The 12,248-nt window shown below is 45.0% G+C and overlaps 1 protein-coding gene across 1 annotated transcript in view; it reads right to left on the reverse strand.

Annotated features, from left to right (window-relative positions):
* SYDE2 (synapse defective Rho GTPase homolog 2) overlaps positions 1-12,248 on the reverse strand; it is a 28,716-nt gene continuing 16,468 nt past the window's right edge. The window contains exons 4-7 of the mRNA XM_005482316.4: positions 11,767-11,893; positions 5,688-5,869; positions 4,592-4,823; positions 1-2,469 (exon numbers count right to left, since the gene is read on the reverse strand). Coding sequence (XP_005482373.3) covers positions 1,967-2,469; positions 4,592-4,823; positions 5,688-5,869; positions 11,767-11,893 — 1,044 coding nt within the window. The 3' untranslated portion in view covers positions 1-1,966. The remainder of the gene's footprint in view (positions 2,470-4,591; positions 4,824-5,687; positions 5,870-11,766; positions 11,894-12,248) is intronic.

A 12,248-nucleotide genomic window follows, 5' to 3' on the forward strand; every position in this document is an offset into this window, starting at 1 on the left:
TTTTGTTCTTAATTAAAATTTTATTTAGAATTTAAATTTATAGTTTAAAAAGTATGCACATTCTGTAGGTATAAAAGTTTAAAAAAATACATCAATTTATTGATAAATGCTTCAGGTTAAATTTACATTTTCATTCATATCATTATATTGCAATAATTGTTTTGCATCTTTTAACACTTATAAAAATAAATTAGTGAGATTGAATAACCCATTGGAACCATGCTAAAATAATTCCTTAGAAAAGAGGGGTGAAGTTTGCCATAGTAATTCTTAATTCCTTGCTACTGTAAATAAATAACTCTTCAATTAAGGAGTATAATGAAGTACAGGTTAGCAGAAAAGCACTTACCCACAGGGTGAATGGAAAGCCATGGTGGGATGTCAAAAATCGTACCAAAAAGATGTAGAATTAATTTCTACCCTGCCAGCTGGCAGCAACTGACCTCTGAAAACACCAAAGCCTTCTCAGCCCCACCTGCCCAAATCCCCCCTTCCTTGGGGGTGTGTATGTGACCTGTAGAGGACAAGGAATGACTCTCTATGGCCTTTTGGTTAGAAGGACTATCAAAACACCTGTATACAATTTGGTGACTATTTTTACCTGAATCAAGAATGTGTTTCCTTAACAGGAAATGTTTAATGGCTCACCATAAATGACTAGAGATAAAAGAGGCTCTGACCAGATGGTGATAGCTGAATCTAATAAGGTCACAGTGAACTGCAATCCCACCCAAACTCCCCAGGAGTAATATCATTCCACCCCTTCAACCTCATGTGACAATTCTGGCTTCTGTTTTTGGGAGAGTAATTTAAAAAGGAAAAAAAAATAAAAGCAACTGGCTTGGTGCTGAACTTGTATCTTGTATCTCCAGAGCCACAACCCTTTAGAGAGGACTCAAATGCATCTAACTATCAGCAGCAGCCAAGAGTACCACAAGAAGAATACATGAAACTCTGGAAAGAGAAAAACGTACCAAAACATCAAAAAACAAAGCAAGATGTTATAAAGGAAAAACAAAAAATATTTTTTGAAAAGTAAATACCTTCCAGACCTTCTTTATATGTGAAAAAAACATGGAGGAAGAAACAAACAATGAAGAAAAAAAAACCAAACTAAACAAACAGAGAAAGGGTGATGTGTGTGTGTGAAAGTTAATAGTCAACACCTGCAAACGGCTGTTCCTGCAATACACAAGGTCATTTCCATTAATCATTCACCCTACCTTCTCTCTGGCCATGTTTCTGTGCATAAATCAAATGCTGTGTTACCAAAAGGGTAACCTTGTCCTGGCATCACTGAACATTCTTCCTGGAAATGGGAACATTTCATAATTCTGAGACCTTTCCTTTACAAAGATGGCTACAGACACATGCACATTTATACATAGATATATACAAACAAGGTTAGAAAAATATTTATTTTTGCTTGTTTAAATAATTACTGAAAAGTGTTAATACAGTAATACGTTAATATTTGTACAATTAAAACTTTATATATAAATATTATATAAAGCATTTTTCATAGCAGCCATTGCATATATAGTAAAACAAGTCTATCTGAAGTCCCTGCTGCAAAATTCAGGCCAAGCAGCATTCATCCTCTTCTGAGAGGAACATCTGTACCAGAGCCAGGAGTTCAGGAATGAGGAATTCTGCTGCCACTGCCAGCAGAGATGTTGCTTTATCTTCTACCAGGTACTGCCCAGGCCACCTAAGTGCATAGTGTTTTTGGGGAGAAATGTCACTATGTGGAATCACATCACAGCCTAAGCTTGTCTCCAACACAAATCAGGACAACACCTTCCAAGAGAAAGGCAGAAACATTACGGAATGGCTTCAAATGTGCTAACACAAGGTGGGCCATGGCCTTACCACGGGGTGCCCAGGGGCACCATCACTCCTCACTCAGCCAGGGAAGCCCAACAAGGGGCACGGAGGCACAAGGAGATGTTATGCAGGACAGGATTTAATAACTCATATTTAGTTTGTTTTTATTGAGTTCCCTTTCCAGGTTTCCTATGAGAGTATCAATACTTTCCTGCAGGTCCTTGAGGTGTGCACTGTGATCCACTGCAGAGTCCATGGCTGGCACCGCCAGGCAGCTCCCACAGGGGAGCTCTGTGGGGCCGGGCTGCGGGCGTCCCGCGGGGCCGTCCGGCTCCTCGGCCCTGCTGCTGTCCTCCCCGCTCTCCGTGCCCTCCGAAGGGACATCATCATAGTCTGCCTCCCCCAGGCAGTCCCTGGGGCTTAACAGGTAGTTCTCCCCACAGCTGCTCCAGTCCCCAGCATAGCGGTTGCTGGATGGGCTGTCGAGGCCGGCTGGCCTCGGTCTGAGCACCCCCGACATGTCGGCACTGCTCAGATTCAGCACCTGCGGTCTCTGCCTCTTGGGCCTCAGGTAATTCAGGCAGGAGGAGTGCTCAGGAAACACACTCAGATGTGCTGGCTCTTTGGCAGGTGAGTGATGAACTAGAAGAGAGAAGTTAAACCAGTCACAACTGAACCCATGCTGCAAGACAAAAGTCCATGGCAGCTGCCCAATGTCATCCCTCGATGTCCCACTAAGCATGAAGCATGCACAAATACATGCAATCTTACAGCCAACACATTGCACACTTTTTGCCATTGTTTGATATAAAATAATTAAGAAAAACTACTTTTTCCTAATTTGAAGATTCATGCCAGATTCAAATTACAATAGAGAAGCCTTTCTAAAAGTAGAAACTCCCAGAACACCAATTAAATTCATTGTATGACTTAATCACCATTCAGCTCTGGTCAAAGAAAAGCAAACTACTCGGTTCACACACTTCATCCAGGCTAAGGAGTAACAGAAAGGAGGCACAGCAAAAGAGATTAAAACCCAACAAAACACCACCACTGAGAAACCCCTAGAGAAGCTGACAACACATTGAGCTGAGCTCTCGTGCTTCTCTTGTGCCCTGATGCTCTGTGCCATTGATGGAGCTGCCCTGCAGTAATTCCTCTGTGCAGCACAAGCAGAGGTACACTCACACGTTTGCTGGCAGGGTTACCTGAGCTCACAAGTGCACAGCACAGTCCCTGACTGGCTCCTCTGCTGTGACCTGCTGCCCAAGGCAAACAGCACTGCTCTGCTCACTGCCCTGGGCCTAGTAAGTATCTGAGCTGCAAAACTTCTGGTTTATACACACCACTGCTTCTTGTAATGAGCAGCACAGACTTCCTATTCCCATCCACCCCTGAAAAGGCAGTGCACACAAACCCATGCAGCTCACCATGTGAGCCCCTCCTTGTTAGACTCCCCACACGCAAGCACAAAGCTTCAGTCCTGAAATGTGCCCAGTCCTTCTCCTTCTGGATCCACAGTAAGGCCTCTCCAGGGGATTTTGCTTTATGTCTTGCACAGTAACAAGCAATAACTCTTACTGCTTTCCCCCCCCTTACTATAACAAACCCCTTCTGTTTAGACTGTGCTCCATTAAGCGAAGGGCCATGGGTTAACAATAACTTGCCAGTGTTACATGGGCTGGCCAAACAAGGCCTATTTGTTTTCGCCTGGAAATATACGGAAATCGAAGGATTGCACAACACGTTGGTTATCAAGCTGTCTCAAGCTGCAGGAGATTAAATATACGGGACCAGACTGTGATCCTTCCATTCAATCCAAGTGTGCTGTTCACACTGTGTGGTATTCACCTACTCAGGTCTCTGCATTTGTGTTTTACTTCTCTTTTAATACAATATCCTGCACAGTTCTTGCAAGCCAAGGGATAGGACTCAGCTTTTTCTTCTAAGTGAAGGAAAACTCTACTACTTACCCTACTCCTACCCTCTTAGAGCAATACACACTCCCATGGGCAGAGCTGCATCCACTTGGTTTTGCAGCCCACAGCAGCCATGCCATAACCCATCCCCAGGGTTTCAGGATTAGTTTCTGCACAGTGCTTGCTGCCCAAACAGCTCTTGGTCGCCCTCTTCCTCCACCTACATGCCCCACCTCTCCTGCATAGACTCACTCATCTGACTGAAAGCTTCTATTCATTTTTGGGGATCAGCAGCTTTGGAGCTGCCCACCTGCACCTGACAAGTGAGCAGCAGCACCTTCAGTGACCTCAAACCCATCACGGAGTAGCAACATTTTTCCTTATTCAAAGCTCTGCAAAAACAAGTAGAAGTTGCAGACCCTTTACTCTAAGGATATCTTCAACTCTGCCAAACTACAAGAGTGGAAATAAATTAACCCTATCAGGTCAAAGCTGAAGAGCAGTGGAAAAAAATCCTACACTTCTCTAATATAGATGTGGAAACTTTCATGTCACTGAGTTAGTGTTTTCTAGTGTCTTTACTCACATAAATTCTTCACTATTTCTTTCATTATACTCAAACACTGCCATATGGTAAGAAAGTAATTAAAGCAACAAACTTCCCATTTAGCAAAGTGCCCAAATAGAAACTGTCATCATTTCTTTAGATTAACAGTGATGCCACAGTACCTCACATTTTAAGAATTCTGATACTGCTCAATCATCCTGTGAATTAATGTACAGTGTCACACAGCGCAAACACACAGCAATGGTTTGATTTTTTTTCCTTGAGTAGATGAAAGTACCTGGCCACAGCTGCAGTAAATAGTGAAGAACCTCTATGTGCTTTTTGAAGTCCAGGGCACTAGCAAGCTCCTCTGAGTCTGTGAAGACTCTGTTGTTATGGTTGGTGGTCTCCTGCCTCTGGCTCAGCAACACAGGGCCAAAGCACACAGCTAAATTCTGGCACGTCATCTTATTCACTTCGTGGTAAGAAGCCACCAGTTTCAGGTGATCCAACAGCATCTTCAGGGTAGCCTGAAGAAACAAAATACTGCTCAGGAAACCAAATACTAGACAACAGTAGTGCAGGTCACAGCTCTAGAGGGAAAATATCAAGGCTGATAGCTCTGGTTTTACCACCAACACTCATCAACAGAACATCCAAGTGCTGAATTAGAAAAGCTGTATTTGACTATGACAGAGCAGACCAATTAAGAGAGACTTTCTGGTTTGACTCAGTTTCTTTCTTATCTGAACTCATTTTCACAAGGATGAGTTTTCTCACAGTACATCAGGAAGGGAGGAGAGGCTGCAGAAGCAGCACAGATGATCCAGGTACATTAGAAAATAAAGAAACCCTCGAGATGATGTCAGCATCTGAACAAGCTTCCAGATAATTCCAGATACTGTGCAGGCCCCTTGCTCCCTCCCCTCTCCCCCCAGAAGGGGCTGTTTGTGGTGCTACACAGGAATTTGGCAGGTAACAGTGCACAGCTCTCTGACACTGCACAGCAAGGGAAGCAAAGGCTTTATTGCACAAACTTAAGAAAGAGGAATGGATTTGCCCAGGTAATTCTAACATACAGATCAGAGAGCTCTGCAGAAGTGGAGCAGGACAACACACAGGAATTATCATTTATCTGATATTGTCAAAGTAGAGATCACAGCCTTTCATTCAGTTTTAAAGAAACAACATAAAATGAAAACTAGAGCAAGTCCAGTGATGCAGATCCTCCAATTCGTTGCAGCATGGAGTTATTTTCACATATGTGGAGCATCACAAATACAAGTGAGCCACTTGATCTCATAAAGTGTTGTGAGACATTTCATATCCAGTGTGAAAATGTTCCTTTAGTTTCTGAAGCTTGTGATTTACTTGAACGTGCTACCACGACTCACCTTCTCAACATCAGGCAGGCAATCCAGAAGGGCTGCTGTGTGCTCAGAGTCACTTGGGTCATTCTCACAACCACTGGCTGTCATTTTCAAGGGATTTTTCACCATTGCATCCAACACTGCTTCATAGAGCTGCTTAGTTATCAGGGGAGAGGGCAGCTCTCGCAGATAATCCTTTAGGACACCTAATGGGACACAACAGCTGCCTTTAACAAGCTGCAGATTCCCTTTGCAGCAATTTTTGGGAGCATTAAAGCACAACAACTGCACCCATTACACAAGAAAATCTTCTGTGTCAGTGCCAAACCTGGCACTCAGGAGTGAGGGATGGGAGGGCAGCACCAAAAGGGCACAGCAAAGAGGGGCAGGAGCACAGGGCTGCTGCATGTGCAGCAGTGAGGACAGTGGGCACCAGGTGAGCATCTCCCCAAGCTTCCCTCCTTCAGGGTGAGGGGAGGCAAGGAAAGGACTCAGCATCTGAAGTCCAGCAGCAGAGCATTCAAGGAAAGGAGCTCCTACAAACATCAAAGTCCAGCTTTTATACAAGCCTATAAGTTAGTTTTTCTTTTCTGTTTATTTTCAGCTATTAAATGATGAGCAAACATCCCAGTGCCAGGGGCACAGAGAGCAAAGCACATGGTGCCTTCTCACCCAGCCAAGCACAAACCAAACATGTCCTCATGAGAGAGAGCCACCAGTCCCCTGCTGCCCCACCACACCACTGCCTCCAGCTGTGCCAGATGTGATCCACACCCCCAGGAGGCACTGCCTCAACTGCCCAGCACCGAGCCCTCCCTGGGGCACAGAAATACTGCAGCATTTCTGCAGCTGGGTGTGCTGGGACAGAGGCTGTTTCAGGGACCGAAACAACCAGGCAAGCACCTCATTAACACCTGCTCTTTCCAAAGAGGAAATGAGGTTTGCATTCTTGTAAGCTGGCTTTGGAACCTGGCTGACACTTCATTTTGAGAGGGGCTTCAGTGATAAAATAACCCAAAATATTAAGGCTTCTAACAGCAGTCTCTGGAAAGGACATAGCGGGATGCTATCCAGGAGCAATATCCAATACAACCAACAAAAAATTGAAGGAAACAAGTCTGCTTCCCAGCAGTTTTCATTTTCCTTAAAAATTTGCTTTCTGTGCCATAAATATCTACTAATTTTAGCTAGATCACAACTGCATTTAAATACTTTGTTAGGAAGAAATGCTGGACTAAAAGAAGCTGTTCAAAAGTAGGTACTGCAGTTAACAAAGCAGCCTGTCCTCCAAACAGGTAAGGTTTGAAAGGCAGATTTTTTTAGCAGGCCCTCCTCACAACCTTGTAAAATCTCACATCACAGCAATTACCATCACACTGTGCCATTTAACAAAGCAACAGTTTTCATCAACTTGAGCCTGTGTAACAGAGCTGTAAAATGAACTGTACAGGGTGGGCTTTGTTACAAGGCAATTTCTAACAAAGTACAGGTAACAGAAGTTAACATTTCATCCTTCACAGGCAGAATGCATGCAAGAGTTGTCTTCTACCTATATAAATATTTTTATTTAAAAAAGAATCCTGCCCTTGCAGCAGTGCCCTGAACCTGAGCTGCCCATCACCTCCTGCTGCAGCACAGCCATGGGGCAGCCAGGCAAAACCAGCTCTGCAGACACCACTCGGCCTCCAGGAGCTCACTCTGTGCTCAAAATGGGAACATCCCCTCAGGAACACAAAATATGACAACAACCACTTTTTCCTGAAAAAATATTTCCCCTGGTGTTTTGGTGGGATTTTTTTGTTTGCTTCAAAAAGAATATGCACTATTGGTACTTGGCCACTAAAGTGGCTAGTTTTTGTTTAGTAACTTACTCATATTCCTCCCTTCCCACCAAATATTTTTTCTTCCCTGAATTTAGAGGCTCAGGTTCCCTATGTGGATTAGCTGGTTAAAATATTTATGAAACAAATGTGGCAGATGCTGATGCTGTACAACATGATCTGGGATATTTTCCTTTTTTCATAAGCAAAATATTAGCAAGAGATGCTGACTTCTATCAAGATCTCTTTCAGTTGTGCTTTTTTTGGAGGCAGAGGCTGAAATCAAAACCAGCTTACAGTAGGAAATTATATGTTCTAATCAAATTAGCTTATACTAAACACAACTATCTATTAATAATTATTTAGCAGGAATTCCTGCAATAGCATCCACAATCATAGGACTGCCACCTGCCAAAGGACTTTCTCCTGTCCAGCTCCAGATAACAGGATGGTTTGAGAGCCATGAATGCCCCTTGACCTTTCTAAATCCTTCTGCCATTCACTCAGCTAAATTAGCCCTCTAAGAGGCTGCTGTTATTTTTTTCCATCAATCTACGCTTCCTGCCGCTGCCAGCCCACTAGCACATTCCTCTTGACACAACCACACACAACAAATTTAGACAGAGAGCAGAAATTGCCATCCACTTCATTAATTCCTCATTTTTCTGACCCACTGAACTGTTAAGAGCATTGCAAGCTTTATGCAGAGATATGAATTCACGTGGATGCCAAGAGACACGATGCAACAACATGGCTACAGGTCAGTTCCATGAACTGCCTGCACGCCTCAGTTTGGTCCATGAGCCCACTTCATTGTGTGTCAGCTTGTGCCAATCCCAAGAGTATTTCTCACTCAAGATTTAATAATTGATGTTCATTCTTTAGTCTTTGGAGAGCTGTCAAAAAAAATATTATTCATCTTTTTGGAAAGGAGCGCTACTCAAATTTCAAAAAGGACATAAGGCAGCACTTCTCTTCAAATCAGCCAAGATTTATGCTGAGGATTCATACTCTGTGGAACACATGTTTTGGCTGACAGAAGTATGAATCATGTGCATCAGCCTCAGCATTAAGTAATCAGGGGAAACATTCCCTCTCAACCCAACTCCCTAAGCACATGCAGTGAGTTTTGTGGGCTCTCTTATTCCTGGCACTAGGCACAGTGGCTAACTCAGCTGTCCACAAAACTGCAGTTTCCCCTGTCAATCCACAGCAGGCAGCTTCCCATAACTGGAGTGGCTGCACTTGGTCAGTGGAAGGTACAGATGCCAAGAGCCCCTTCCCTCCCTGCTCCCCAGCCCACAGAGCCCCCACAGTCAGTCCCTGCAGCACAATGCTGACACAGGCACTGCAGGCACATGCCCAGCACAGCTGCAGGGCTACCAGGGCAAAGAAGCTGCTTTTCAGCATAATTCCTTACAACTCTTTTCCCTTGTAAGGAAAGCAGCATGTAAGCTAGCTCTTGCAAGAGAAGGCAAACTAAAGGACACCCAATAGACTTTCTGTAAGGCAGAAAACAAAGGTGTGGTCTTTTCACTCTTGCAATGCAAACTCTGGATGCAAAATGATTTCATGGAACAATCTGATATTAGAAGTTCTCACCATTTTTTCTCATTATTTTATTTGTAAAGAGAAGAAAATGACCCAGTTTAAAAGATCATTTATACTTTTTATCTTTACTGGACACCCTGTTTATAAAAACTGTATAACATCAGAGAGAAACACTAGTGGGTTAAAGGTTGGACTTGACGATCTTAAAGGTCTTTTCAACTTAACAATTCTATGATTCTATAAATACAAGTTTCTGATGCTGACAATGCTGGTACTTATGAACAACACTGAACCCACAGCAAAATCAGCCAAGGCAAGTGTCATGGTTTGAGCCTGGCACAGAGCCAGTGCCCCCTATGAAAATGCCCTCACCCTGCTGTCTGCTGTGAGATGTGACCAGGAATAAGCAAAACAGGCTCTAACTTAAACATAAAGAACACTTTATTACCTAAACTACAGGAAAATAGGGAAAGACTATAAGGAAAAGAAGAAGAAAAAAAAAATTGAAAACCTTACAAAAACTACTTTCCCCCCTCCCCACTACCTGACTTTCCCAATCCGATACATTCTCCCAAATCATCAACTGCCCAGCCTTGGCCCCACACTTTAGTATACTCAAACTGCAGTTCATGAAGAGGAAAGGAGTCCTTCTTGTTCTATAGGCTTCCCCTGGAAACACACTGAAACCTCGTGTGCTTCCTTGTCACTTCGGCACCGCCCGGAAAAAGTCTTTTTGCCGCTTGTGACATCTTCTTTCTATGCCCAGTGCTCTCACCACTGACGCATGGACAGAGCTGCTCTTAGGGTTGTCTTTCAAGGATGCCTTGTCTCACTCCAAAAAGGCACAGTCTCTGCTTTGGGACATCTGTCCCCCCCATATTTTTCCAACCCCCTGGGGCCGGGGGGTCCTCACGAAGAACCCTCCTGGTTTTGAGCCACTGCTTCCCCCTAAATGCAGTCTGTGTCACAGGAACAACTGAGTCTATGGCCACAAGAAAAGTCCAGCCAAAAGGCTACTCCAAATCATCTCTTCCCATTCAATCATCTCTACGTTCTTCGGGCCAGGTCTTTGTCTCATCTCATCTCTTATCTCCCTTCTTATTCAGCTTCGAGGAGGATTAGCATTTTTGCAAGGCCCCAATCATGAAGGAAAGGGTTAAAAGTTTCAATCTCTGTCTATCTCAGAATGCTGGTACTCCCACAGGTGCTGCTGCTCCGCCGGCCAGGCTGCACTCTTCCCTCCCCTTTCTCCTCCCGGGCTGGCTGCTATCACATTCAGACGCCGGCTCTCCTCTCTCTCCCTCCTAGAGGGGAGAATGGCTGCCCGATGTCTCTTGAGACTCCACCACCCTTCCATCCTTGAGAACTTTCTCACCCCCATCTCTGTCCAGGCCCCGGGCCTACCGCATGGCTGCCCCTCCCCCGCCCAGCAGCAAGGCTGGACAGGGGAGGGTGATCTGACCTCTTCGAAGCGACGTCCCAAGAGAGAGTGCCAAGGACAGTGCCCTGCTTTTTAACCCCTGTGTATTCTCAGAAGTGTGTCCAAACCCCACTAGCTACACCAGGTGCCAGTCTCAAACCCAAAACCTTCATTGGTTTGACCACAGCTTCCCAGAATTCTCACTTCTTCCTAGTCAAACCACCACAGCAAGTAAGGCAAACTGACTGGCTGCACACCCTGGACCAAGAGGTTTACGTAACTCAGTAAATGTCATCGGGTAGCATCTTCTGATATGTTGTATCCTTATAAAATGTAATGAATAAAATTAACTCCCAGTACATTGAAATGAAATAAACCTCCAAACAGGGTATAACTCTTCCATACAGCTGGATGTTGGCTATTACAGAAAGGGTTTTGGCACAGAAAATTTACACCCCAACTACTGTTACAATTTCCATCCCTTGATACACAGGCAGTGAATGCTTCTGACTAATTTCTCAGAGCAACTGGCTTACTCAGTGATGCCTGAAATTAGATCAACTTTAGCTTACATCAAATATCAATAGTTATAAAACTGTTCCAGTTTTTAGCAAACCAGAAAAACCTCAACAACTGACTTCATTTCTGCAGTGCAACTCCTGTGAAGAGAGCCATGTAAGGAGCTGATGCAGACAGGCTGCCCAGGAGCAGCCTTACCTCTTCCTGGAGCTTGCTGAGTGACACCAACTGAAGGGCCACTCCAGGGAGCAGGAGAAAGCCCAGCAGTTTTTTAAAAAAGCAGTGATCAAATGAAGGCACTTTGCTGCAGCTCTAACTAGCCTGCACAATACAATGGGAAATCTGCTTCCATATCTCCTGCAGTCTCCCCAAAAGGGGAGAACAGCTGGTCCAAGGCAGCCCTGGGTCACATGGTGAGGATCCACCAGCACAGCAGAGGGGCCTGATCACAACCAAGCTTTTCCAGATCTTCTCCAATACAAACCAATGGCAGAGGTTTAACCAGCTCCAAGACCCCAGCTCCTTTCAGACTCCCACTTCCCTCAGTACCTGGTGGAGCAGCTACTGAAAACAGGTCCTTCCATGTCTTCCTCTCCCTAAAAATCACTGCTGCTTAATCCATACTTACACATCCCCAAAGTAACTGCACTCATTCCCACCCAGCTCTCAGCAGAAGTTAAAAGCTTGTTAAAATGACAACAGAAAAAGAGTTCAAAGCACCATTTCCCCCTTTTAAAGGTACATGAGGAACATGGCACAACTCTGTTGGAAGAAAAGCAAGTCAATGTGTTACCTGTTATGACATTAATATCTGGGTACTGGCTCTCACAGAGAGTAACAGCCTTGCTGTCCCTCTCAAACGCCTCTCGAAGCTCCTTCTTCACTGCTGCCGAGCCACAGAGCCGGTACAGCCCCACCACCTGCAAGCACAAAGCACAGCCATGTCAGCCCTGCCTGCCTGGGGACCAGTCACTGCAACCTGTGCTGTGCCACCAGAGAGCCCAGCAGCAGCAGTGGTGACTGCACTGTGTGCTGTGCCACCAGAGAGCCCAGCAGCAGCAGCACTGTGTGCTGTGCCACCAGAGAGCCTGAGAGCAGCAGTGGTGACTGCACTGTGTGCTGTGCCATCAGAGAGCCTGAGAGCAGCAGCTGGTGACTGCCATCATGTGCTGTGCCATCAGGGAGCCCGGCAGCAGCAGCAGGTGATGCCCTGTGTGCTGTGCCATCAGAGCCCAGCAGCAGCAGCAGGTGACTGCCATTGTGTGCTGTGCCATC

Source organism: Zonotrichia albicollis, chromosome 8 (assembly GCF_047830755.1).
Source record: "Zonotrichia albicollis isolate bZonAlb1 chromosome 8, bZonAlb1.hap1, whole genome shotgun sequence".
NCBI classification, from domain to species: domain Eukaryota; kingdom Metazoa; phylum Chordata; class Aves; order Passeriformes; family Passerellidae; genus Zonotrichia; species Zonotrichia albicollis.